The sequence below is a fragment of the Equus quagga genome, chromosome 2 (assembly GCF_021613505.1).
Source record: "Equus quagga isolate Etosha38 chromosome 2, UCLA_HA_Equagga_1.0, whole genome shotgun sequence".
Classification (NCBI taxonomy): Eukaryota; Metazoa; Chordata; class Mammalia; order Perissodactyla; family Equidae; genus Equus; species Equus quagga.
The window spans coordinates 155,648,224-155,674,627 of record NC_060268.1 but is presented as its reverse complement, the minus strand read 5'-3'; the positions used below and the strand labels follow the sequence as shown (position 1 = coordinate 155,674,627).

Genomic DNA, 26,404 nt, shown 5'->3' with positions numbered 1-26,404 from the left:
TTCCTATCTTTCCACTGTTGTTAATCAGCATCTTCAGAAAGCTCTTTTATTGCCAGGAGGGACTACATTTTGGAGGAATGACCTGGACTGAACAGCCTTGGGGCAAGGTAAAGAACTGCTTTCTCAGAGTGTTTCTCCTGCTGCTCTCTTCCTCTCAGGATCTCTCTTGTGGGTCCATGTGACCATGTGACATACAAGAGACCTGGCATCTCCCCAGGGCCAGGGTGCCAGCTGGTGTAAATGTTTGATTTAATGGCAGCAGACTCCTGGTTTCCTGCTGCCAAGGCTGAGTTTAACCTAAAGTTACCCTTAGGAAGGGCAGGGCAGGTCACTGGGGTATGAGTCAGGCATGGGAGCTTTGACTTCTTTTTCACTCTTAAAGGTAGAGGAACAGGTCATAGATAGGGTGGTGGACCAGAGAGATAAGTCCCAGGAGACTGAATCACAGCCAAAAAACTCCCAGACAGAGTGCAATCAGATTCACTTCACTTTTATTATGAACAAACACAATCTCAGATCAGTATAACTAGCTTCAGAGTTGATATTAATAGAAATTATTCCAAAATTATTCTTAGGTCACAAATAACTACTATCCCACATAAAAAGGGAAAAATCCCACCCAATCAAGGAAAAAGTATCCTGTGTAAGCTTCCGTGACAAAGAGTTTATGCATTCTTGAATTTTGTCTGGCCGGTTATCCACCACTTATCCAATGGATTTACTCAATCTCTCAGAGAGAACCATATAGATTAATGATAGCATCCAAGACACATGGTTCATGGTGGACACAAGCTCGTGGTGGATACTGCTTCTATAAAAATACTCAGGACTTAAGAGAATTCCTCTGCTGAAGAATCCCAAAATGCTTTATAAAAAGCATTAGTCATGCCTCAAAACTGCCCTTTGAGGTAGGTCAGTATTATTATTCCCATTTTAACAGAAGGAAAACCGAGGCACATTATAGTTAAGTGACTTGCCCAGGGTCACATAGCAAGTCAGTGGCACAGTGGTAGGAGAGGCCCTGGCCTTAACCACCCACGTAACATTGACATCTTGCTTTCTTTAACCTTTCACGCTGACCCATTTGAGCTACACTTACAGAGAATACACTCAGGATACTAGCAAACCAAGGAGAAAAAGATTCCACTTAAAATGCTACAACCAGTTTTTAATCTAAAAAATTATAAATCAAATACATTCAAATTATTTCCACCCTCAATCAAATGTGGGCACTTAATAAAAACAGCCTTAAGTTTCCAAAATGAAGCCCAGAAGAGACTCCAGCAAATAGCTATACTGTTAATTCTCCAGCCAGGGCCCCCTTTCTACCACCCACTTCTGTAGGCTCTCAGGTGCAAAGGAGCTCCACAGAGGGAGCAAGAGCAGGCTCATAGGCAACACCAATTCGGAAAGATGAAAGGCACCCACATAAGTTGTCAGCATATCCACAAAGCAAGGACTGTTAGAAATTCTGACTTATCAGATCTGAGTTTCTGGATCATTAGTGTATCAATTGAATTTGGCTTTGGAATCTTGAAGAGTGTTCCCTACTCAGCAGACATGCCCCTACCTACACATCCACACAAACCCTGGGGCCCTCAGCCTGCCGACCCCATCCAGTGTAGGGTCATGGTATGGATCAGATCCATGGAACACGATTAGAATAGAAAGATAAAGTCGTTTTTGCTCATAATTTATAAAGCAGGTATCTGATGACCTGTGGAATTAAAACTACCTGACAGGCATGTCCAAGGGGTAGGTACACAGGTCAATAGATCTAAACTACAGAGCTCTTCCACTGGATTCTTTTCTACTGAGAGCAACAGCTCAGAAGACAAGCATGCCTTTAGTGCAACCTAACCCCTGTAGCCTCTATTCAATTAATACAGGAAGAAAGGCCACCCCCCCTTCCACCACTGGGGCTCAACAGTGGACAGAGCATTTGGTATTGTGCATTTCCAGTCTGAATAGAGTAAAGCCAGGCTTCCACCCTGATGACTGAGGTACAGGGACAGGAATGGTCCAAGGTTCTCAAAACACTGATGTTGTCTTTTTTCATACCTCTTCTACACTATTGTCTGCCCCAGGCTGTGTGGTAGGGAATGCTGGTTAGTTTACTAAACAGAGACGCTGTTCAGCAAAGTTCATGGCATCTCAGATCCTAAGTCACAGCCAAAGCTCTGCAGTGTACCCTGGCTCCAGGGAACGGGGCCTCCTTCCGCATGAGGCACTTTGGGACCTGCCTTTGCTTCTTGTGCTTCCCAGTAAAGACTTGGCTCCCTCCTACTTCTACAAGCATTGCACTGTCAGTTGGGAGCACTGACTCAGGCTGGGCAGGCTGAGTGAGTAAGCAGAGGGCATCCAGCATGCTCTCTAGTTCTGACTCAGGCAAAGGAGATCAAAAACAAATCTTTTGCTCTGTGGCCGGCTCACCAGCACAACGCAAGCATTTGGCTTGGCTGTGCCTCACAAGTGAGAGCACCTGTGCCAGGGATGTTTCCAGTAGGCTTTGCCAGCCTTGTCTTGAGTCATCAGTGTGCCTGGGGAGCACAGGGGTGTAGGTGGAGAGACTCTGGAGGCCAAGTGAAAGTGGCAGCTAGCTCAACTTTATAAAGAGAAACAGTGGTTCAATGACCCTGAGCATTCTGTCTGCAGGAGAGGGAGTTGCCTGGACGATGGCAGTAGCCATCACTGCCTCTGAATACACACAAAGGAGGCTGCCTGTCCAGAGAAAGAAGAAAACACCAGGGAGGAGATAGAACCAGTAGGAGAAAATAGACAGATAGGGTAGAGCCAGGAATCAATAATCAGGGTAGTGAAGAGATTCCTACCTCACCCCCGCAGGCAGTCCTATACTTTAGACTAGATGCTAACAGAGAAGGAATGAGTGAAGGGGTTTGACACGGAGAAGGAGCCTTCTGGTTTTTACTCATTCCCAGCAGAAATTGGAATGAATGAACTTAACATCTAACTTGTTTGTGTAACCAGCTTGCATATTAGGACACCCAATAACTTACTCAGTAACCTCTGAATCCCCTGGCAATGTGTTCTCAGAGCCCTTCTTTTGTAAAGTTATCTCTTAGGAACTGCCTACAGACCCTGTCCCTCAACCTCTCCATCTCCTGTCCAGCAGTGAGGTTCCCCCATCTAATTCCTCCTCTTCCTCAAGCACCTCCTTTTCAGAGGGAAATACTCTAAGTGAAATATTTTAATATTCCAAGCAAAGTATATATGTATATATATTTTTAAATTTGACACAACTCCACCTCCTAAAATCCTTCCTTTTTTGGAAGGCAGCTATGCTCACCACTCTTCCCACCAAGGCATTCCTTTTTTGGATGTCTGGAAATGCTGCAGCCATCTTATTGCTATGACAGCAGCTGACCAATATCCTGAAGATGGCAGAGCAGAAAGATGAAAGAATTTTGATGATTCTGCGAGCTGCTAGATTCACCAATTCTGGAAACACCAACCTCAAGACTTCTTGTTATAGGAAATAAGAAATCTTCCTGTTATTAAAGGAACAACAACAAAAAAATCCTTCCCCACCAGAAACCACTTTTCCTACAAACTAAATGCTTCCTCTTCATCCCCAGCCTAAGCTATATTGGGACATTGAGATTTGCTTTTGTGTTCTACCATTGCCAAGCTCCACGGCCATTCCCTACGCAGAGTCAGGAGAGAAAGGAAGCATGCTGTGCGGTGGGGCCTGAAGTCCTCAATAGGCAGGCAGCTGTGTGTCTGATCACAGCAGGAGCTTCTTGCCTTGTTTCCCACCTCACCCCATCCTTACTTAATAATACCATGCATGCTAACTCTCTCCCCTGACAATTTACCTGCCTTAGAAGCTTCGTGCCAAATAAAGTTATTTCTCCATTCCATCTAGTAAAAGCCTGGGCTGAAGATAATTAATAGGGGCCTTCCCAGAAGATTTTGTCGTATCTCTAGCTTGAGCCACCTACCTTGATGCTCAGGACAGCTCAAGGAAAGAGTTATCTGGGGCAAAGACCACTAGTTTTGGACTATAAAAAGGTAATCTAAGCTTTGGAAGCTGGATACCCACCAACGACTGGCCAGCTGCTTGCTTGGGAGGCACCGAGCGGGGAAGAGAAAGGAAGATGATAGGAACAAAGCAAAGAGAAGAACGATGGGGCTGGAAGAAAGAGAAGATACAAGAAGAAATAAGAATATCAGCTTAGCATCACAAAGGCAGGGTTGTTGGCTTTCAATACTTTTGCATTTTAAAAGAATACTGTACTGGAATGGGTTAACGTCATCACCTTTAGCATCCTGGTAGCATTATTCAGTAGTTAATAAACAGAACATTAAACCTCTGCCCAGCTGGCTCTTGGAAAAGGAATCTAACGGACCCAAAACTCAGCCACTCTTGTAGGTTTCATCTCCAGTTCTTTTAATCTTGGCCAAGATGGCAGCCTTGGATACTTTCTTCCGGTCATAAGCCAAACCGAGGACAGCCATGCAATCGATGAAGAATGTGGTAAAGTTGATGTGCCAGCGGTACTCACTGGCAGAGTAGTCATAGGGAAAGGAGTGGTGGTAGTTGTGGAAGCCCTCACCTAGAATAAAAGCAAGAAGAAAAGTTACGGCGCTACACTGTGGATTGCTGTCTTCCTGATCTTGGCACGTCAGTTACCTTAGCAAAGTACTTTAAACTTAGTAAAAACTTGCTGTTGTTGAATGAATCCAGTCTCTTCTACTCTGAACCAAATAGATTTCCCAAGAGGCATCTTAAGAAACAATCTGGAAGACCCTGGTCACCCATGGCTCTCTGGGGGCCTTTGTGGGAGGACTGCAGTTTCTCTCAGAGGATGACTAGAGAGAAAGAGCCATGTCTGGGAATGGATTTCAGGTTGGAAAACTCTGGAACTTTAATAAATATTGATCTGAGACCCTAAAGGCTCTGTGTGTATGTGTGCTTGCATCAGTTAGGGTGGGGAGAGGAGAGTCCAGAATGAAGAACTTTTGCTGTGTTTCTTATGAAGGTGAGCGAAGGAGTACACTTTTCCCCACTGCACTGGTACTGTCTTCTGAGGGTGGAAGGTACCAAGAGAACTGGGCAGCAACAGCCAGCAGTCAGAAGAATGGAGGCCCAGCCCAGGGCCTGAGTTCCTCAGCCACTGCTGGTTCAGTGTGGACTGTTCTGGCTTCAAATTCCTGGGGCTTGGACCCTGGTGTGGGGGGTGATGCTGATAAAACAGAAGCTCTCTGAGGGAAAAGGAATCAAAATGCTTAGATATTCCCTCTAACCTCTGAGATGAGCAGTTCACTTTGCTGGATAGAGGAAAGACCAAGAAACTCTGGATTCAGGATAATTTCTATAATGGGTAAAGCTCTGTCAGCTCCACAGACAGAGTTCTCCAACCCTTGGCAGAACTCATCTTTCTGAACTGCATTCAACAACAACCATCCTGACCCTTATGAGGCTGGGGAAAGTTGGGTAAAGAACAGCTAATAAAAGAGTGTGTTGAAATACAGGGCCAGTGGTGCAATGGATCATGCACCTGACTATGGGTCAGAAGAGTGCGTTGAGCCCCTTGAAGATAAAAGAACCCTAGTAGAGTAGTAATGATATTAATAACAAGCAAGTGAAGGGAGTCCTGCAAACTAAATGACACCATCCAGAGCACGGCAAAGTATGTCCTCTCTCTGCCGACACCTGATTATCCAATGTGAATTGAGTAGGAGGATGGCATATCCCCAAGGCGAAAGGTACTGACAGAGGATTGCTAATTTCCATAAGCGGCTTTTCTCTGTACAAGTACTACGCTTATCAGATTTAAAACTGAATCAGATACACACATAGCCAAGAGAGAAAAGAACAGGAGGAAGGTGAATGGGTTGAAGGACAAGACGTTGCAACCAGGGCGAGATAACAGCTCTGGAAAGGCTCAAGGGAGGAGATCAGCTCCGGCAGACAGAAGATGAGCATGTGACTGTGGGGGAGGTAATTCAAGAAGAAAAAGATTAGAATGGCCGGGGAGAGAGCTGCAGGAGAACAAAGGGTGAGGTGAGAAGGGAGCGGAGCAGCCAGGAAGGAGAAATGACTGAAACACAGTCAAACATTGGCAGCCACTCTGAACTGATGGTCACAAACAGGCTGGAGCTGGGAAGCCCACTATAGATCCATTGGCAGGAACAAGACAAATCTCATTCCAGAAATTTCCATTTCTATGAAAATCTCAGACTTCTACAGCCTAGGTGATTTGTTTCAAACATGGTTCAGAGTAAGAACGTGCACAGTGGTAGAAGGTGCCTGAAAGGAGGGGGAGACGCGTGAAAGTTAAGAGATGGGAAAATTGCCTTTAGTACAGATAGCAAAGATGGTCAGGGTTGAGAATATAAAGGAAGATTTTAACGAGAATAAAGTGAGTGTTAGGTCATGGTGCGCAGAAATATGTGGAGCGGTGAGGCTGCCTGCATGTACTGCATGAGCGATAGCACTGCTCACTGGTGAGGAAGAAGATGCCACTGCGTCTGCTTAAGGAAAACTAATTCCAGATCTTCATCAAAGTCTACAGTTAGTTGAAGAGTGACAAAAAAAAAAGAGACAGATGGTAGAACCCTGTTGTCTTAGACTCTGCCTGTTGGGACCAGAAAGAGAGAGAGAAATAAATTTGGAAATAATCAGTGTTAGATCAGTGAGCAGGTACTTGGAACAAAAGTGTTTTATTGGGGGTTCCCTGAGCCACATTAGGAGTGCGGGTGTTCCTCACACAGAATAGAGGTGGAAGAGAGAAAAACAGGAGACAAAAAACAAGAGTGGTAGGTGGTAGTAAAGGGCCACCAACAGTTGCTTTGATGTCCTTCCTATTGGCATCACCAAGCAATAAGGCTTGGCGTACAACTCAAGTATGGCCCATCTGAATATAGTGAGGAGATAAAGGCATTGCTAGTTTTCACCCTTCCGTTTTTACGTAATACTTGTTGCCTGACTCTCAAAGATTTTCTTATATTGCCCCTTAGTTTTAGAGTGGGAACAGATAGAGGTCATAAAAACAGGTTAATCTGGTTTTTCTGGCTGCTAGCTTAATACCCTAACCAGCAGACCACTAGATGTGGTCTTGCTGTGGACTGCTGACTTACCCACAGCTCCCAGTGAAACCAGGATATTCTCTCGGGGGTTAATGGTCTTGTCGTAAGGACGATATCCGTAGAGGTGGGCAGCACTGTTCACCAGCCAAGTGACATTGAGCACAAGAGCGTAACGCAACAAAGTGGCGACAAATAAGCTGTGTGGAAAAGTTTCACCCCAGAAATACCAGGGCACAAGTGTGGGCAGGATGAAGCACAGCAACACGATACCGGGTTTGTAGTACCTGCACGGAGAGACGACAGGCTGAAGTCAACGGAGAGGGCTTTCAGAACTACCTGATTTTCCGCCATCACAGGGTTGGGCTGTCTTTTTCCTTCTACAATGAGTACAGTGTGGTAGACAACAGAGCAAGAGGGATTGGGATGGGAAATCTTTTGAGAATGTAGTATTATTATCTCACTTTTTAGTTGAGATCATGAGGGGTGAAATGACTTTTCTAGGATCATACCACGAGGAACGGGTGGAGCAAGGATTGGACTGCTTGTCTCCTGACTCTAAACCCATCGCTCTTTTTTACTATAGCATCATACCCTCTTGGTAAGACAGACGAGGTCCAAATTACAAAATAATAACTGAGTTGTCCTTCCCAGGCTGTTATTCCATTCTGCCTCCGGGCTCCGTTCTCTTTCCCGCCAGTGCTCTTTGCAGAATTGATGTTTAGGGTCTTGCCTCCATGTCCTGCCAGCCACCGTCTAATCCTTCCTCTTCTTCCTCAGAGGTGAGGGGCCTTGAAGCCTGCAGGTCTCCGTCTCTCTGGAGGCCCTATCCCGTCCTTCATTCTCCCAAATGTAGACCAGGCCAATGTCTTTCTAAGGAAACTGATTTCCTACATCCCTTCAGCGGTCAAGTCTTATACTCTTATCTCATTGGTTTTCCCTGCATCCAACTCCTTTCCCTTCTCGCCACTGCTTTCCTAGCATGGAGTCTCATTACTTCCCAACTTGTGGCCCTGCCTCTCATCTCTTTGGATGATGGTTTCTTTCACCTGATCTGAGAACGACCTTTTAAAGCACACCTCTGACTATGCCACATTCCTGCTCAAAAAACTTTCAATGTTTCCTATTGCCTATCGAATTAAATCCTAAGACTGCTTTTAAGACTCCACAAGAATGGCATCAATCTCTGTTTCTTGTCTTACTGCCCACCACACCCTATACTTCGAGCAAAAGTACTCTGCTCCTAGGACGTGCTTCATGCTTTAGCTCATTCTCTTCTTTCTGTTTGCACAGTCCCTCCCCACACACACCTGTGAAAATCTCCATCCATCAGTGGATTCCAAAGCTTCTTTCTTCATAAGTCCTTCCTTGATGTTCCCCACTATGCAATCTCCCTCCCCATTGTGCCTCTCATTGGCACAGAAAATATTTTGCCTTGTATCATAGTTATTCAGATACTTGGCTTTTCCCTCCACCCAACAGGCTACAAACTATTGAAGGTAAGGACTATGACACATTCATCTTTGTATCCATGACTGTCTTAGGTCAATAAACATTTGTTGAATTTAATTGGTTTAATTAAAGATAGCTCAGAGAGAAAGAAAGAGCAATAGTCTATGGCTATGGGCTGTTAAAAATTAAGGTTTTAAATTATGATTTTGAACACGCAAACCCAGTAAGTTCTCAGCTTATGTTTCTAAGTCCCAGGAGAATAAAGGGGGCTCCCCAGACCCCAAGTGCCCAGCTCCATCATCACTTCACTCACCTCCTCTGGAACATCACCAGCTTCTCGGCTTTTAGGTCAGATAACTCTAGCAAAGCACCTTTCTCTTTGACTGCTGGGTGTTTGCGCACAAGCAGCCAACCCACGTGAGAGAAGAAAAAGCCACGTCGGGCATTGTGGGGATCAGCATCTGTTTCTGAAAACTTGTGGTGGACACGGTGATCTCGGGCCCATTCAAAAACGTCATTCTGGAGGGAGAGAGAAAGGAAATGGAGGCTTGAGGAGACACCCTTTTAAGGGAATTCCAATGGATAGGTAGCTTCAAGCGTCCAGGACTCTCAGCCCAACCTCACAAAACACCCAGGAGCCAGGGCTCCAAAGGAGGAGTCAGGGAGTTGCCTCCTCTCCCCTCAACTTGCCACTGAAGCTTAAGTGGGAAAGCAACTTAAAGTCCCAGGACCACATGAAGGCTGCCTCTTGAAGTTTATATGGCGGACAGAATAGAAGCAGATCACACAGAGCTCAGATAGTTTTATTAGGAAAGAACATTTCAATTCTTCAAGTAAGAAATGCTGGAAAAGGTCCTCATGGGATGCCTAACCCCTGGGCATGGAGAACATGAGGCAGGCAGCTTTGTGTCCTAGGGTCCTAGTCGTGGATGAAGCTGCAGGGAGCTCCATTCCAATGCCTCAGTAAAAGACACACAACTCAAGGCCAGGCATATAAAGCATGATCTTGACCACATTTCCAAATGACCTCTGGGTTCCTCTGGGACCGATTCCATCCCTTAAAGGACATGCCGATATCTTTTCTTTCCCTTTGCCCCACAGGGACATCAGGAGGCTTTAAGGTATAAAGTACTATGGCACAGATGATATGCAACTGTGGGAAGTACCTGGGATCGTGCCATGAAAATGGAGACCAGTTTGGTTTTCTTCTTTTTGCTTCCTGCTCCAAGCTAAGCCCCACCCCAAATGCTATCCTTTGCTCATTGCTACCACTTAACTATGAATTCTTTTTCTCCAATTCCCTTCATTCTATCTCTGCTATAAACTTTCTGCCTCAATAAACCTCAGTACTTGACTTAGCCAGTCTGGCAGCCCAATATAGGACCCCAGTGTTGGTCTACTTAACCTCTCAGTGACATAATTTCTTCATCTTAAAATGGGGGAAATCATAGTACCTACCTCCTAAGACTCTCCTGAGGAATTAGGGAGGTACTCTGTGTCAAGTGCTTAGAACAGTGCCTGGCACATAGTCAGCACCATAAAAGTGTTTGCTCTTATTACCTGAAAGCAGCAGAGTTCATGAATCTGTGAAACATCAGCTTCAATCCCACTGTGGTCGAGTCCTAAGATATTCACCCAAAATAGTGAATTTATTGTCCATTGTCTGCCTAGGAAACCAAGGGCAGTTCCTGGCTTATGCACTGTGGCCCCTTGTGATGAAAGACCAAAACAGCCAGACTGTATGATAACAGAGGGACCTTAGGAGCAAAATAATCCTCTACACGGAAAGTATTTCCTATTTATCTCCTATTTCCCTTTTCCAGTGACTCAGAAGTCTCCTCATGCTTTGTGGATTTAAGCCCTGAGCCCGCACTTGAAGTGACCATAGTGGGAGGGGACAGTAAAATGGCCGTCCAGGTATTGCTGCTCTGCAGGCGCTGATCCCCATTCTGCCCCCGGATCATCGATAGAGTGGAGAAAAAAGAGCTGAGCAGAGCTGGCTTCTTACCTGGAAGGCCATCGTGTTGGCAATGATCAGGAAGAGCCGCAGGGGCAGCCGAGCTTTGTAAGTCCGGTGGCTCCACAGGCGATGCGCTCCTGCCGTTATGCCAAGGGCACTGGCGAAATAGTAGAAAGCCACTGCCAGGAGAAGACAGGTGGGGGAGTCACTAATCTGGGAAAGTGTTCACGTGACGTTCTCTAGTCTGCGTTCTTTAGGCTTCAGGGGAGGATCTGCTTTACCCTGAACTCCAGGGATACCCTGGTCTCTTAGGCCTCTTCGATTTTACCACTTGAAAAAGACCATTGCCTCTCATCCTCTCCACCTAGGAGCTGAAATAAGCTAAGGAGAGCCAGGAGCTTCAGAAAGGTAGGCTGCGGTAGAGGGCTCTCACCACCCAGCCAGTTGTTGTTTCTGATTGTGAGGGACATTACTCCAGGTCCCACCTTCTTGGACCGTCAGCTAACCATCCGCAAGGTTTTAAGGACCACAGACTACTCCTGCAGAGCTCAGCACCCATAAGCAAGGGTGGTAGTCAAATATTTAACAGCCAGGCTGTCATTGGGCACTGACCAGTTCAAAGAGCCTTAGGCTCTAGGAAATACTCCGTGGGGCTTGGAACTGTGGCTTTTTTCCAACTGGTACAAAAGCATTTCAATAGTTTAACAGGCAGTGTGGCCATATCAAGGGAAAATTCGCCCTGTACCTAAGACCTAACTATACAATGTCTTCAGCTTTTGACAAGTTCCTGTGTCCCTCCTTTCCACGTCCCTGTCAGCCCATACTCCCTCCGGCAAGGCTAATTCTAGACAATGGCGGGATGTGCTCAGACCCGTCGGTGGAACACCCTGACATGTCCTGCCTTGCCTTCCTGGAAGCCCGCAGGCTCAGGAGGTGCCAGATCTAATCTCTAACCGGGAAGTGGGCTGAGGAGCGGGCTCCTTGTCCTCTATTCAGCACCTCTACGAGCGGTGACTGTTGACAATGTTTCAATCCTAGGGAAACAGCTAGAAACAAAGGATCCTCAGTGGCCACAGAACTTAGTTGCAGTTGGAGGCACTACACATTGTAACAAATTGTCCTGTGTTCTGCTCCAGCCATAGACACCAGTTTCCTAACAGCCCCCTCCTCTGCCTACCCTGTCTTCCTCTTCCCTATCCTCTTCCTCTAAGGATCCCGAGGAGAGCCATGTGGCCAGAGTCTGTTCCAATGAGAGTTCTATCCGTAGTGCCTCTGCACTGTGATTACGGCTCAGGTGACTTACTGGCCTCAAGTCATGTGGTGACATCTTCCCAGATGCAGTATCTGTCCATATCTGCACCTGGAAACATGACAGTTGAGCCATAGCCCATCAATCACCAGGAAGGAAGAAAAATGGCTTTGGGCATGAAAGCAGAAGCTCTCAGCTCAGAACCAAGGAAGCTCCTGAGGTTGTTTCATGCCACAGATGTCTCTGGCAAGGGGACTCAGAAAGCACACAATATTCTAGTGTTAACAGGGAATTGCGCAAAGAACCCAGGCACTCTGATGCCTTTTTCTATCAGCTCTTCCAAGTCTGTCACATGGGAGGCCTTCTGTCAGTTGGAGATTCATTCTCTATTAATGTCCAAATTGATGGGTAAGAAAATCTCATCGCTGTGGCCCTAAGAGACTTGAGAAGTTTTGTCCCCTGGCTCTCAGTGGTGCCAGAGATCTCTCTTCAACCTTCCCCTAAAGGCTCTTCTGAGAGGCTCTCAAAATTGCTCAGAGGCATGAGAAATGCTGGAATCACAACCAGTTGCTAACTTAACACTGTCCTTAGGAATAAAACAGGAAAAGGTGAAGCTAAGCTCCTAAACTCTGAAGGTGGAGCCTCTGATCCTCCCCCCACCTGTCTTGTTCCTTAAGACAGAGGAGTTCTGATAACCCCACATCAAGCTGATCATTCGGTCAGCTAAGCCATCCACCACAGGGCCTGGGGACAGGAGTAAAACAAGTCACCATCCAGTCTCTGGGTGCCTTGTTTCTCTGTCCAAAGGCACAGCACACACCCATGGGCAGGACATCAAAAAGGTATGGGTGAGCCTCGGTTTGGGGATAGCATTCTGCCCCTGCACTAGCAGCCAAGGGTGAGGAGCAAGCAGCCGCCGCCTGGCCAAACTCCACGCTTCACGAGGCCTACAGGGAGTACTGAGGCTGGGGGGGAGGGGGCCACTCGCAGGTGACAAAACTACCCATGACACTCGTCTATTTGGGAGAAGGGCTGGAGAGAGGAGCCCACAGCCTCCCTGGGGAATCCTTATCCCCGCTCTGGATTCTGCATGATGCAGCTGAGTTTTTGCTGGGTTCTCAGACGGGTGAGAGAACAGAGGAACTGACTTCCTGCACCTGGCTGCCCACAGCAACGACACACATGTAACCTAATGAGCACTAACTTTATTGTAATCCTGAAAAAGTCCTGTTGTCCTCAGTTTGTACCAGGAAAAAATTGAGATCACAAGAGAGGAGGTCCACCCAGTTGCGTTTCTCCGTCTGTGGCACCAAAGGGATTTCCGAAGACAAAGCTCCAGGCACCAGATCCCACCACCTTTAGACCAAAGAGGTCCAGGGGGAATCAGCTAGAACTTGGCCTACCAGCTCTTCTTCATAACTACCCTCCAAGAGTGTAGCTGTCAGCACGCACCCCACACCTGAGACTGCTCTGAAAACCCTAAAGTTGTTTTCTGGAGAGGGAGTTCTGGCTCATCACCCTCAGAGAGTGGCAATGTGGGGCCCCTGGGGCTTTAGAGCTCCCTGTTCCCCCCTTCCCAAGCCAGGACTATGGTGGCAGAGGTGCAAATGCCTGCAAAGCGCATGTGTGTATCCAGGGGGCAGGGCCCTGCTATCAGCCCATACCCATGGATCCCTGAAAGAGCTGAGCTAAGGGCAGGCAAGGGACAAACTGGGGACTCTCTCCTTCACTGCAGCAGCTTCAAGCCCACGGCTGTTCAGGTCTCTCTTTTCTGGCCTGGCCTGGCTGTCCCTGGCAAGTAGAGACTTCTTGGCATCAGGAGAGAAGAGCTGGAGCAGGCTAGATGTGGAGTGAGACATGAAACATTTCTTCAACCATATTTCATTCTAAGGACATTTCATTGAGTGGCATGTACAGTTCCCTGGAGACCTACGTGGGGTCATAGGGTAGTACATCTGTGTAACTTTGGTTGTCCAGGAGCCTTCATCATTCTGTACAATAAGGGAGCCAAGGGTCAGGGCAGAATAATTTTGTGGATAAGCATCTCTCCATTCCTCCCTCTTCCACCAACTCTCTTCCGGAGCAGTTTCTCCAGCGAACCCACGACTGTGCTCAGCATGTCCCCCCTAAGCCACTGGTCTAGTCCCATGATCCCATGACTCCCAGGTAAGAGTCTTGATTCCCTGGGGGCTAGCAGGGCTGGGACAAGCTGACAAGCAAATGACTTGAAACAGAAAATCTCCTTCAGGCAACGCTGACTCTCTGACACAGGTCTACTCACTTCAAAGCCCAGAGCACATGGTTTCAGGGCTCCTTCCTCAACACCCAGATTAAAGGACCCTCAGAATTGACAGTCCTGCATCCCAATCCCCGCAGGCTGTGTTCCCAGCCCACTCAGCCTCTCAGGCCATGGCAGAGGAATGGCTAGGAAAACTTGGGCCCGGAGGGGCTCGTGGGTGCCTCTGCTCTATGTAAGATGCTACCTTATTAAAAGAGCGGAAGACCTGGGCTACTGGGTGAGGAGGACAAGGGGACCTCTTACCCCAGAGGTAGGTGTAGATCTTGCAGCTGGGGAACAGTAGGATCCCATACAGGGCTCCCACGTGTAGCAGAGACATAAGGATGATGTTTCTCCAAACATACTGAAACTTGGGCTTTGGGCCCTCCTTATCCCGGTAGCTCGGGTCATAGAGGTCTTCTTTCATTTCAGGGCGGATGTCTTCTTCCAAGTATGGGGAAGTCTTCTCCAACTTGCCTCCTCCATTCTGCAGGACCCTGGAGGGAGGCGCTGTGATGGTGGTGGTGGTAGTGTAGGAGCTAGAGATCTGGGGGGGAGAGGAAGCGGGAGTGAGGAGAGAGGAGGCTGGAGAGGACACGTGGAGATAGCAGGGGCCACTTCACTCCCCACTGAAGCTGGGGGAAGGGTGGAGTATGGGCAAAGACCCTGCCCGAATACCCAGGCTACCTGGGGGCTGTCTACCCCAGACGGCAGAGAGAGAAGTTCCCAGGAACTGTGCAGATAGACTGGGGAGGCGGGGGAAACCTCAAGGTGACGGAACAACGGGAAGAAGGAGTAAAACACTGGCACCCTTACCACCACACAAAGCAAAACCCACATGCACACATCAAGGTCTTGGCACGACCAGATTTTTCCTTAAAGCGTAAGAAACAAAAGTTGGGGAACCCAGTCCCCAAATTAAAATCCACATTCCCAACAAACGGAAGGCAGTACAACTCGCAAAACACGGCTATGTCCTCCGCGGTGCTCTCAACTCTCTCCCGCACCGAGTCATCGCGAAGCCCAGCCAGAGCCGGCGAGACCGCGGTCTGGGGGCCATTGCTGGGACGCTCACCTCCTCTTGCAGCAAATGGGCCGGCATCTGGGCTCTCTGAAGCTGGGATCACTTTCCCAGGGCTGAGGCTGCGGAGCAGAGTTCGGGACAGCCCGGACACAGGGAAGACTTCGGTCCCCAAGCCCGCTTTTGCGCGGGGATCCGCGGCGCTGCGGTCGGAAGCTTCCCTCGCGGTGTGCGCTGGATCTGTGTCCAGACCCGACCCGCTGTGCAGGATCTTCGCAGGCTGGGAATTTAAATACTAGAGCTGGAGTGGGTGACTGTGTCACGTATTTCCTCAGACCTCTTTTATCCGCTGCCAACAAGGGGCAAAGTGCGCGGAGTTGGCTCGCCGTGGTGGCCCCGCAAGGGAGGGAGAGAGGAGGGGACAGAAAGGCGAGGCGTGCTGGAGCCGGAGACGCAAAAACTGGATGCTGCAGACACACCGCGGCTCCCCTGCCCCTGCCCCTGCCTCTGGGGAAATGCTAATGGGCTTCTGTAGACTCTGGCGCGTCATTGGCCAAAGGGAATTTGGTGCCACCTCGTCCTGCCGTTACCATTGGCTCGGCGCAATCTGCTGTTCCCTCTGCCGCGAGCTCCTCGCTCCCCCTCCCCTCCCTCTCTCCCGCTCGGCTTCTCTTCCACCGGACGCTGGGCCTGTGCCCGGCACTCTGCGGCCTCGGAGGTGCTCGGGATCTGTCTCTCCGGAAGAGGGAGAGGACTCGGGCCGGGAATGGAGGCTGGGTCCCAGCCCAGGACTGGTCTCGGCGCTTTGCGAATGGATGGGCACTGGGGAAGTTTCGCAGGAAACCGTGGGGAAGCCACGGGGGCGATCACTAAGCACAACTCGGTCCTGCCTCGCCGTTCCCAGAGACGCGTGGGAGGGGAGACGGGCCTTCAAACCCGGGGTCGGGAACAAAGGGGCCTGATGAAGCCCCGCCTCCGTCCCCGGCGAGCGCGGGGGGCTTGGTCCCCTAAGGAACAATGGCTCTGCCTCGCCCACAGCTGCGCGGCGCTAACCTGAGCCCGCTGAACTCGCTGGGCCTCCCGGCGGGCGGTCGCGCACACGCACGTAGATCCTCCTATGTGTGGTCCTGCACGCGCGCAGGAGGTTCAGCCGCTGGGCTCGCCCAGCGCGCGACGTTCACTGCCAGGCGCCACTGGGTGATCCCATGCCTATGCCCACTCCTCCAGAACGTGTGAGGGATGTTTTGGATATTCTTCAGATTGTCAGGTTGTAATTTTGGAATCTCCTTCATGGAAAAATGCAGGAAGCACAGACATGTACTTTCACCCAGAGGCAGGAGAAAGGATTGTACGTGGAACAAGAATAGCTAAGAAGCATTGAATTTATTACTGCAAGCCATTTCACAAGAATCATTTGTTTTATCCTTCCCGTGATCCTATGAAATAGGTAGTCCATTATTCCCTTTTAAAGGTGAGGCAAGTGAGATATGGAGAAATTAAAAAACTTGACTCTGGTCACGCAGCCAGTAAGTGGCAGAGCTACAAGTTGAGCCCAGAAATGTGATGCTAGAGCCCAAACTCTTAACCCTGCTCAGAACCAGGCATCCTCGACGTGCTCCGACCTCACCGACCTGTCTCTAATGCCCCCTGCTTTTCTGGGCCTGTGGGAGCCTCACCATGAGAGTAAGCTTGAAACCAGGCAGGCTATGCTTCCTCCCAGCCTCCTTCCACGTCTTTGCCTCCTCAAATACCATCCCAGGAACCTTCCTCTGGGAAGAGGAGAAGATAGAAACTTCTGTACCAACGATCAGCTTCTCAGGAAGGCAGGCACCTGGGATCGCCTGGGTGGAGGACTACGGAGCTCCCTTGTCGGCCACTGGTCTCAGGGTCAGTCCAACCCCCTGGCCAGTCACCAGGCACTTCCATTCCAGTCCTGGCTCCCTGTCCAGTGCAAAAATTTGGAATGGGACTAGATGTTTTCAGATATGGACAACTTGTCTCGTCATGGCTCAGAGGTGCCCTGCATGTGGAAGAGAAGTCTGCCCATGCTGCAACTCTTCAGGGTCTCTCTACAATGTCGGATTTGCTTAATTCCTCTACCAACTGCGAGCTTACTCTTCAAGGGGGAAGATTCAGAGTTCCTTTTGGGGTGTGCCCTTAATTGTGATCAAAGGTAGCTCTACCACAGAGACCAGCTTTCTTTCTCTGTAACTGCCTGAGTATATTTGACCTTGTTTCCTCCAGATCCTGGACTTCATCAGGGAGCAATCTGAAAAATCAGCGTCCCCTGGAGACTGCCTTCCCCCTCACTCTTACTGCTGGTATTACTTAGTGCTGGCCAGGTGCTAGATCATTCATTTTTCTGCCAGAGAAAGGAGAGGGTTGCTAAGACAAAAATGTAGAGCTGGAGTATTTTATTTTTCTCTAAAGACAAGATGCTACCCTGTGGAGGAATATTTGGGAATTTAGGGAAGGTCTGGATTAGGGAGAAAGTTTTAGGGAGAAATGATCAGAGCTCATCTTGTTGTTGATAACTACATAGAAAAGTGACTGGTTCCCTAGCTTGGGCTTCCTCCCTGAAATTCGTCCAGGGTGTGTCACGTGGCTATGAGAGTGTCACCCACTACATTAAAACTCTCAGTAGTTTTCTACTGCCCACAAAACATGGCTGCATGATAGGAGTAATATTATGGGGAAAGCATGAGCTTTGGTATCAAGAAGTATTAGGTCTTGGGGCCGGACCCCTGATATAGTGGCTGAGTTTGGGCACACTCTGCTTCAGTGGCCTGGGTTTGCAGGTCTGGATCCTGGTCTCAGACCTACACCGCTCATCAGCTGTGCTGTGGCAGAAAATCACATATAAAGTGGAGGAAAGATTGGCAGAAGTTAGCTCAGGGCTAATCTTCCTCAGCAAAAAAAAAAGAAAAAACACCAAAAAACAAACACTTATTAGGTCAGTGGCAAATGAGAAGTTATAAATAAGTATGTGATCAATATTTGTATACAATGGAATTTATCTATTGATTAAAATCATTGATATTTTAGCATGTAAGAGGAAAGTACACAGTATGCTTAGAAGATGGAGATTGGAGCTATAAACCCTCCTCTAAGAAAAGGGGCACAAGATACCATCGCAGTTTTTAAACTTCATTCTGATTCTTCAACTCAAGAGAGTGAGAAGAAACAGACTCCCTTTAGCCACTTCAGGTAATAAGGCGTCAATAGCAAGAAGTCACAGAACACAGTTTCCCTGTTCCCTCAGTCCTTCTCAGGTGTTCCTGAATCTGGTTGTGATAGGCAAGGAATTGTTCATATTCAGCACAGGGTCAAGAAAGCAAATCTGTGCTTGGAAAGGCTCTGGTTTACCCCCATTTCACTGGGTGTCCTGGTATTCTAAGCCTGGAAATCCTCAGGTCCTCTGACTCAGCACAGCCAGGTAACATAATGGACCCAAAGGGATATTTCAATGCAACAATTTTCCGGAATTGTAATTGTCCCTCAGCCATGCCCTTGGGAAATTGTCGCTGCTTTTGACATGACCCTGATGAGAACCTAACTTAGAATTGAATGATACAGTGTTGGGTCTGTTTCAGCCACAGCTCTGTTCTCCTTTGTTAGCATAAAAATTTAGAGTTGCTTACACTGGAAAAAGAAAAAAAAAAAACCTACCTCAAATCCTCTGAGAATATTTTTACTCTATTTCCCTAACTGAAAATTTATTTCCCCTTGGAGTAGAGATCACCTCTACTCCTGACCCTGGTCACACTATGGCTGTCAAGTGACAATGGCCAAACCAATACACTGACGTGGGTTCTAAATGTATTTCTTGGTCAAGGGGCCCTAGGGCAACAAAAGAAACAAATTGTCCCAACAATTATGACAGCAAAAAGTTAACAGCCTTTGTATACAAAGGGCTCATACAGACTGATAAACTTAATTGAAACTCAAAATGAGAAAGGAGCAAAGGAAACGAAAGGTGTTTCGTAAGAGAAGACATACGGACGGCAAACAAACTCTTGAAAAATGTTAAACTTTACTAAAGATTTGGTACAAAATAACAGTGATATGCAATTTGTCACTACCAAAGACCTAAGGATAAATTGATTCACAAACATATTCACCACAGCATTATTTGTAATATCAAAAGTTGGGGCCGGCTCCGTGGCCGAGTGGTTAAGTTCGCGCGCTCTGCTGCAGTGGCCCAGGGTTGGGATCCTGGGCGCGGACATGGCACCGCTCGTCAGGCTATGTTGAGGCGGCGTCCCACATCCCACAACTAGAAGGACCTGCAACTAAGATATACAACTGTGTACAGAGGGGGGTTTGGGGAGATAAAGCAGAAAAAAATGAAAAAGATTAGCAACAGTTGTTAGCCCAGGTGCCAATCCTTAAAAAAAAAAAGATTGGCAACAGTTGTTAGCCCAGGTGCCAATCTTTAAAAAAATTAAAAAATTAAAAAATAATGTTACAATACATAGTATTACAAAAACTGTAAACTGTGATACAGTTTCATGCAGCCAACACCGATAAAAATATAATGTAAGAGGCGTTTCTAATGACGTGGGAAAATGTTCATGCTATAATGTTAACAAGATAGAACAAAAACATATATTTATGTGATCACAACTGTGTAAAACAATACTATAAAAGGGAGGAAAAAAAGAAGTAGTAGGCCAAGGTCTTTGTTCTGAAGTTAATTGAGACAATAGTTTACTTGGCTCTGTGAGCTTCAGTTTCATCATTTGCGTAATGGAGATAATAGTGTTTGTTTTGTAAATTTTTTGTGCATAGTAAATAAGGTATGAAGGTGATTAATACGCTATCGGACACATAGTATGTTACTATTAGAATATTTAAAGTGCTCTGTGATTTGACTCTGAACTTCCCGTTCCACTTTAATTCTCACTCCCTGCTTTGTATAATGTACAGCTCACCAAACTGCATTCTTGCTGATTTCTAAACATGCTGCATCTCCCCGACGTTTTCTCCCTGTCCCCTCTGGCTGTCAAAATATTACTCACTCTTCAAGGCCAAATTCAAGCTCCAGCCCTTCTGTAAAGCCTCTCCTGACCTTCACCACTGCTGGAAATGTTCTCTCTCTCACCTGGGGCCTCCGGAGAGCTTACCCTGTCATTTACGGCCTTCTTCCACGGACTTAATAACTACCTCCATATATCTTATTTCTCTTATCAAACTGCAGGCTGCGGGAGATGGGGCCCCTGCTGCCTTCTTCCATGGGGCCTCGGAGGAGATAATTGTACCGGAAACCTTTGACTTTGAGCTGGCTCCTAAGAGTAAGGGCAGTAACTGTGCATCTGGGTGGTACAGTGATATGGCGGCAAGAAACACTAAGGGGCTCGAGACTGTTGTTGTAGCCTAGGGGGGGAAATCTCTCAGATACAAACTAGAAATATCTTGGAAAACTAGGAATTGAAAGAAACCTCCCTAACCTGACAAAGAACATCTACAAAAAGCCTGCAGCTAATATTATACTTAATGGTAGTAAATCCCTTTTCCCTAAGGTAAAGGAACAGGCAAGCCGGTCTGCTCTTACCACTTCTATTCAACACTGTGCTAAAAATTCTGGGTAGTGCAATAGGCCTGAAAAATAAATGAAAGGCATAAAGATAGGGAAAGAAGAGGTAAAACTGCCATGATTTGCAGCAGACATAATTGTGTATATGGAAAATCCTATGGAAGCCATCAAAAAAAAAAAAAAAAAAGCCAAAATTGGTAAGTAAACTTGGAAAGGTCAAGGATACAAAATCAATATAAAAATTATTTTGTTCTATATATCATTAAAGAACAATTTGAGAATGAAATTTAAAATATACTGTTCGAAATAGCATCAAAAATATCACATACAGGGGCTGGCCCCGTGGCCAAATGGTTAAGTTTGTGCACTCAGCTGTGGCAGCCCAAGGTTTTGCTGGTTTGAATCCTGGGTGCGGACATGGCACCGCTCATCAAGCCATGCTGAGGCAGCATCCCACATGCCACAGCTAGAAGGACCCACAGCCGAAAATATACAACTATGTACCAGGGGGCTTTGGGGAGAAAAAGGGAAAATAAAATCTTTTAAAAAAGAAAATCACACACAGAGGAATAAATCTAACACAATTTTGCAAGTCTCCACATTGAGAACTACCAAAGCATTGCTAAGAGAAATTTAAAAATTCTTAAAGAAATGGAGATAAACTATGTTCTTGGATGGGAAGACCCCATATTGATCTACAGGTTAATTTAAGCCTTATAAAAATCCAACAGGTTTTCTTTTGAGGAAATAGACAAACTGATTCTAAAATTTAAATGAAAATGCAAAGGGTCTAGACTAGCTAAAAACAATCTTGAAAAAGAAGAACAAAATTGGAAGAATGAAACCATTTTATTTCAGGACTTACTATAAAGCTATAGCAGACAAGACAGTGTGGTGTGAGGAAAAGCAGACACAAATAGATCAATGAAACAAATTAGAAATTTCGGAAATGCACCAACACATATACGATTAACTGATTTTTTACAAAATTCCCAGGTCAGTACAATGTGGAGAGGAAAGTCTCTTTAACAAATGTTGCTAGAACAACTGGAAATCCATATAGAATAAATGAACCTCAACCTTTAGCTCACTCTATACCCCAAAGTTAATTTGAGAGGGATCATAGAGCTAAATGTAAAACCCACAACCATAAAGCTTATATATAAAACCAGAGGAAAGAATCTTTGCGACCTTGAGGTAGCCAAGGATCTTTGGACAGGACACAAAAAGCAATAATCACAAGAAAAAAATGGATAAATTAGACTTCATAAAAGTTAAAATTTTCTCCTATCAAAAGGAACAATTAAGAAAACAAATACATAAGCCTGAGAATGGGAACATAGCTTACAGCATGTAAAAAGATAAACTCAATAAAAACTGGCAGTAGATTTCAACGGACATTTCACAAAAGAAAATATAAAAGTGGCCAATAAGCACACAAAAAATTGTTCAGCATTGCTAGCCTTAGATATTGACACCCAAAGCATAAGTAGCTAAAGAAAAAATAGATAAACTGGACTTCATCAAAATAAAAATTTTTGTGTTTCAGAGGATATTATCAAGAAAGTAAAAAGACCAGACACAGAATGAGAGAAAATGTTTGCATATCAAATATCTGGTAAGGGACGTATATCTAGAACATGCAAAGAAGTCTTATAACTCAATAATAAAAAGACAAATAACCCAATTAAAAATTTAGTAGATATTTCTCCAAAGAAGATTCACAAAGCACATGAAAAGATGCTCAACATCTGTAGCCATCAGGGAAATGCAAGTTAAAACCAAAATAAAATACTTCATACCCATTAGGATGGCTATATATATATTTTTTAAAAACAGATAATAACAAGTGTTGGCGACGATATGGAGAAATTGGAACCCTCCTACACTGTTGGTGGGAATGTAACATGGTGCAGCCACTTCTGAAAACAGTTTGGCAGCTCCTTAAAAGGTTAAACATGGAGTTACCATCTGATCCAGCCATTCCACTCCCAGGTATATACCCAAGAGAAATGAAAACACAAACACATGTCCACACAAAAACTTGTACACAAGTATTCATAGCAACATTATTCACAATAGCCAAAAAGTGGAAACAACCCAAATGTCCATCAACTGACTAATGGATAAATAAGATGTTCTCTATTTTTACCAAGGAATATTATTCAGTAATAAAAAAGAATGAAGCACTGGTATACAATGACATAAATGAACCTTGAAAATATAATGCTAAGTGAAAGAAGTCAGTCACAAAACACCACATATTGGGGCTGCCCCATGGCATACTGGTTAAGTTTGGCATGTTCTGCTTCGGCAGCCCAAGTTCATGGCTTCAGAGCCTGGGGCGGACCTATACCACCTGTCAGCCATGCTGTGGTGACAACCCACATATAGAGTGGAGGAAGATTGGCACAGATGTTAGCTCAGGGCTAATCTTCCTCAGAAAAAAAAAAAGGCCACATATTGTATGATTCCATGTAAATGGAATGTCCAGAATAGGGGACTCTATAGAGACAGAAAGTAGACTAGTGGTTGCCTAAGGCTTGGAGGAGGTCAGGGGGAGGTTGGGGGGGTTGGTGATGGCTAAGGAGTGCAGGGTTTCTTTTGGGGTAATGAAAATGCTCTAAAATTGACTGTGATGATGGAGGCAGAACTTTGTGACTATAGTAAAAACCACTGAATTGTACAATTTAAACAGATAAATTGCATGGTATATAAATTATATCTCAATAAAGCTATTTTTAAAAACTACAATGAGATACAGTACACACTTACTAGAATGACTAAGTTTAAAAAGACTGAGAATACTTTGAGCCAGTCCTAACAGCCTAGCAGTTAAAATTCGGTATGCTCTGCTTCAGCGACCGGGGCCTGGTTCCCGAGCCCCAAACCACACCACTCCTCTGTCAGTAGCTGTGCTGTGGCAGCAGCTCCCGTAGAAGAATTAGAAGAATTTACAGTTATACACAACTATGTCCTGGGGCTTTGCGGGGCCGGAGAGGAAGATAAAAGGAGGAAGATTGGCAGCAGGTGAATCTTCCCCTGCCAAAAAAAAAAAAAAAAAAAAAGAAAGAGCAAAGGCAAGGCCAGAGGGCAAGCACCACCTAGCTTTAAAAAAAAAAAAAAGGCTGAGAACACTAAATGTTGGTGGGTGTGTGGAACAACTGAAACTCTCACACAATGCTAGTGGAAGCATGAAAGGGTATGACTATTTTGGAAACAGTTTGGCAGTTTCTTATAACCTTGAACATTTCTCTATCCTAAGATCCAGTAATTCTACTCCTAGAAATTTCCTCCCGTGAAGTTAAAATGGATGTCCACAAAAAGACTTGTACAAGAAAATTCATCACATCTTCATTCATCGTAGCCTCAAATGGGAAAAATTCCCAAAAGTTCACCAATAGAAGGACAGATAAACAATTTACGGATTATTCATACAACGGACACTCAGAATCGAAAAGAATGAACCACAAATACAGGCAAAAACATGTGTGATTCTCGAAAACATGCTCACCAAAGAAGACAGACACCAAAAGTACATACTGACTGATTCCCTTTAAAAGAAAGCCAGTAACAGGAAAAACTATAGTGAGAGAAGTCAGAACGTTGCCGCCCAGGAGAGGGGGTTTGATTTGGAAAGGGGTCCGACGGAAGATTTTTGGTGATTGAAATGTTCTCTTTCTTGTTTTGGGTGCTGGTTACTGAGTAGATACAGTTGTCAAGATTCATCAAACTGAACCCTTGTGATCTGCACATTTTACTGTATGCTAACTATACTTCAGCTTAACTAGGAAGGGTTGGGAGCCAGAATAGGAGCCCAGGAGAGGGAGTCCTAAAATTTACTTCATTCATTCCTTCCTCCCTTCATTCAAAATGTAATCAGTATTTCTCGAGCCCCTATCAGAGAGCAGGCACTGTCCTGGGAGCTGGGACACTGGTGAACAAGCTCCATGTTCTTGCCTTCATGGAGCTTACATTCTGCTGGGAGAGACTATTAACAAAATAAACAGATTTGTAATGTCAGGTACAGAAGAAAAAGGGTAAGGGGATTTAGAGCAAATTGTTCTGCTAAATGCAGGAACTTTGGAGATTCTGGGCATCATCTTTGCTCAAGAAGAACCCAAAGTTCATTTCTTCTTTTTTTTTTTTCTTTTTTCCCTTTTTTTAAAATTGCTGTCCATTTGCTCTATAAGCGTGATACTTCAGTGTTTGTGCCTAATAATTTTCCTAGCTGAATTCTCACTTGGTAATGATTTTTCTGGCTCCCTTTTGGGTCATACACATTCTAATCAGGACTTGCTGTCATGGATGTTTCCAGGGCCGGACCCAGAGCAGGCAGAATCTCTCTCTGGTGAGAGGTTGGTTTCTAGACTGCAGGTAGTTGCAGGTGGGGGACAGCGTGGGGACAGAGCTCGCCGGAGGGGCCAGTGTCTCTTCACCTGGCCTTTCCTCCCTTCCTGACCTCTGCCGGGGGTGAAGGTCTTTCCTAGGAATTCCAAGCCCTGCCTCTTATTTGGTTTTGCTTCCCCTCAGAGTCCTGGCAGCTGAACCACCCCCAGCTGTTGCATTTATCTGACCTTCGTCTCACAGGAACACAGGTGGGAGGGAAGACAGTTTAGAGGATTTCTCTGCCTCTTCCCACAGCTGAGAGGGCAAAGATGTTGACTGTCCTGTCAAAATTTCCTTCTACCCACAAAGAAAGGACATGACCCCAAGCAGGTCACTGTCGAGAGAGACAAGAGAGAGTGCTTTCCTCTTGAACGTGGAGGCACTTCTCTGAGTGGTATCCGCTCTTCTCCGCCTGTGTGGAGGTCTCTCTTTAATGACCTCGCCGTTCCAAGCATGGCCTTGGGTTTCCCAATGGAAGCAGCCCAGCCATAGTGCAGTGGACGTCCCTGGGAAGCTCTGAGCTCTCTGGAAGGGGCGTCGTCCAGGTTCGGGGTGTGGGCAGGGTGGCCCACTCCCAGAGTTTTCCCCGGCTTTCTGGAAGAGGGAGACCTCTGGGTCACTGTTGCTTCTCCCTTTTCAACCTCCCTGGGGCTGTGAGTCGTTGTTGGCTGCAAAATGAGCATTCACTTCTGTTGAGACAGTCCCTCCATTGATTTTGACTTGGCTTGGGAAAGCGTGTTGAAATGTATGGGCACACTCAGGGTGCTGGTTCTTCTGACAGTTATTAACCTCTCTCTGCTTCCCACATTCACATGGAAGAGCCCAGAGCCCTGGGCATTATGTTACTGACGCTGTAGTGTGGCGGATCACATCACACTCTTTGTAGGTTTTAGTTTCTTTCCCTACGTTACAGTCAGCAAGAGGGTGACACCATAGCCCACGGTGCTCAGAAAATAATCTGCCATGGGAGGATGGAAGATAACAAGATTCCAGAGCTTGTTTCTCTTCCAACTCTAGTCCCAGCTTCATCTCTGACTTAATGTTTTAGTGCTTTGTGTCTCAGTTTCTCTTCTGTGAAATGGGGGCAAGCAGACTTAAAATATCGTGTATCTAGTTCTGATACCCCTAGTTCTGGTCTCCCAGGTAGTTGGGAAATGGCTGAGGGTCCCTGTGACAGGCTTTCTGCACACGAGTGACCTTTATCCCAGGAAATCATGTGATTCTCATGAATGCCTACTTATGATATGGACAGACCCTAGCCCTGGGGACAGTTTTGGCCTCCCTTTTGTCTTTTCTTGATGTGTTTAGGGAGAGGGAGCTTGGGGACACACACCTGGGATTGTGGCACATTAGCCTGGAGGAAAAAAGAGGGAGATGGATTTGTAGCTCAGAGCTGGGGGCTGGTCAGTGGGTAACAGCTATCTTGAGGGTCTGTGACTCTCCTCTGCCAGAGGTGAAACAGGCGTTAG

At 46.3% G+C, this 26,404-nt stretch overlaps 2 protein-coding genes across 2 annotated transcripts in view; one reads left to right on the top strand and one right to left on the bottom strand.

Moving 5' to 3' along the window:
- Positions 1-474: 474 nt before the first annotated feature.
- SCD (stearoyl-CoA desaturase) lies at positions 475-15,301 on the bottom strand. Its single transcript, XM_046654445.1, has 6 exons — positions 15,065-15,301; positions 14,254-14,536; positions 10,511-10,641; positions 8,816-9,021; positions 7,105-7,337; positions 475-4,577 (listed from the first exon to the last, which is right to left on the bottom strand). Exons 1-6 carry the CDS (start codon positions 15,089-15,091, stop codon positions 4,378-4,380), a joined length of 1,080 nt encoding a protein of 359 aa, XP_046510401.1. The 5' UTR covers positions 15,092-15,301; the 3' UTR covers positions 475-4,377.
- A 726-nt stretch (positions 15,302-16,027) lies between these two features.
- The window catches only part of PKD2L1 (polycystin 2 like 1, transient receptor potential cation channel), a 68,731-nt gene continuing 58,354 nt past the window's right edge, over positions 16,028-26,404 (top strand). Inside the window, exons 1-3 of the mRNA XM_046652830.1 lie at positions 16,028-16,115; positions 16,731-16,897; positions 20,211-20,304. Coding sequence (XP_046508786.1) covers positions 16,028-16,115; positions 16,731-16,897; positions 20,211-20,304 — 349 coding nt within the window. The remainder of the gene's footprint in view (positions 16,116-16,730; positions 16,898-20,210; positions 20,305-26,404) is intronic.

What these genes read in the sequence shown, in the direction of transcription:
- SCD (XM_046654445.1), bottom strand. Translation starts at nt 15,091, where the DNA reads ATGCCGGCCCATTTGCTGCAAGAGGAG. An exon ending in CCCATTTGCTGCAAGAGGAG is followed by an intron (nt 14,537 to 15,064) that starts GTGAGCGTCCCA and finishes TCTCCCCCCCAG; the next exon opens with ATCTCTAGCTCCTACACTAC. An exon ending in GGTTTCACTGGGAGCTGTGG is followed by an intron (nt 4,578 to 7,104) that starts GTAAGTCAGCAG and finishes CTTTTATTCTAG; the next exon opens with GTGAGGGCTTCCACAACTAC.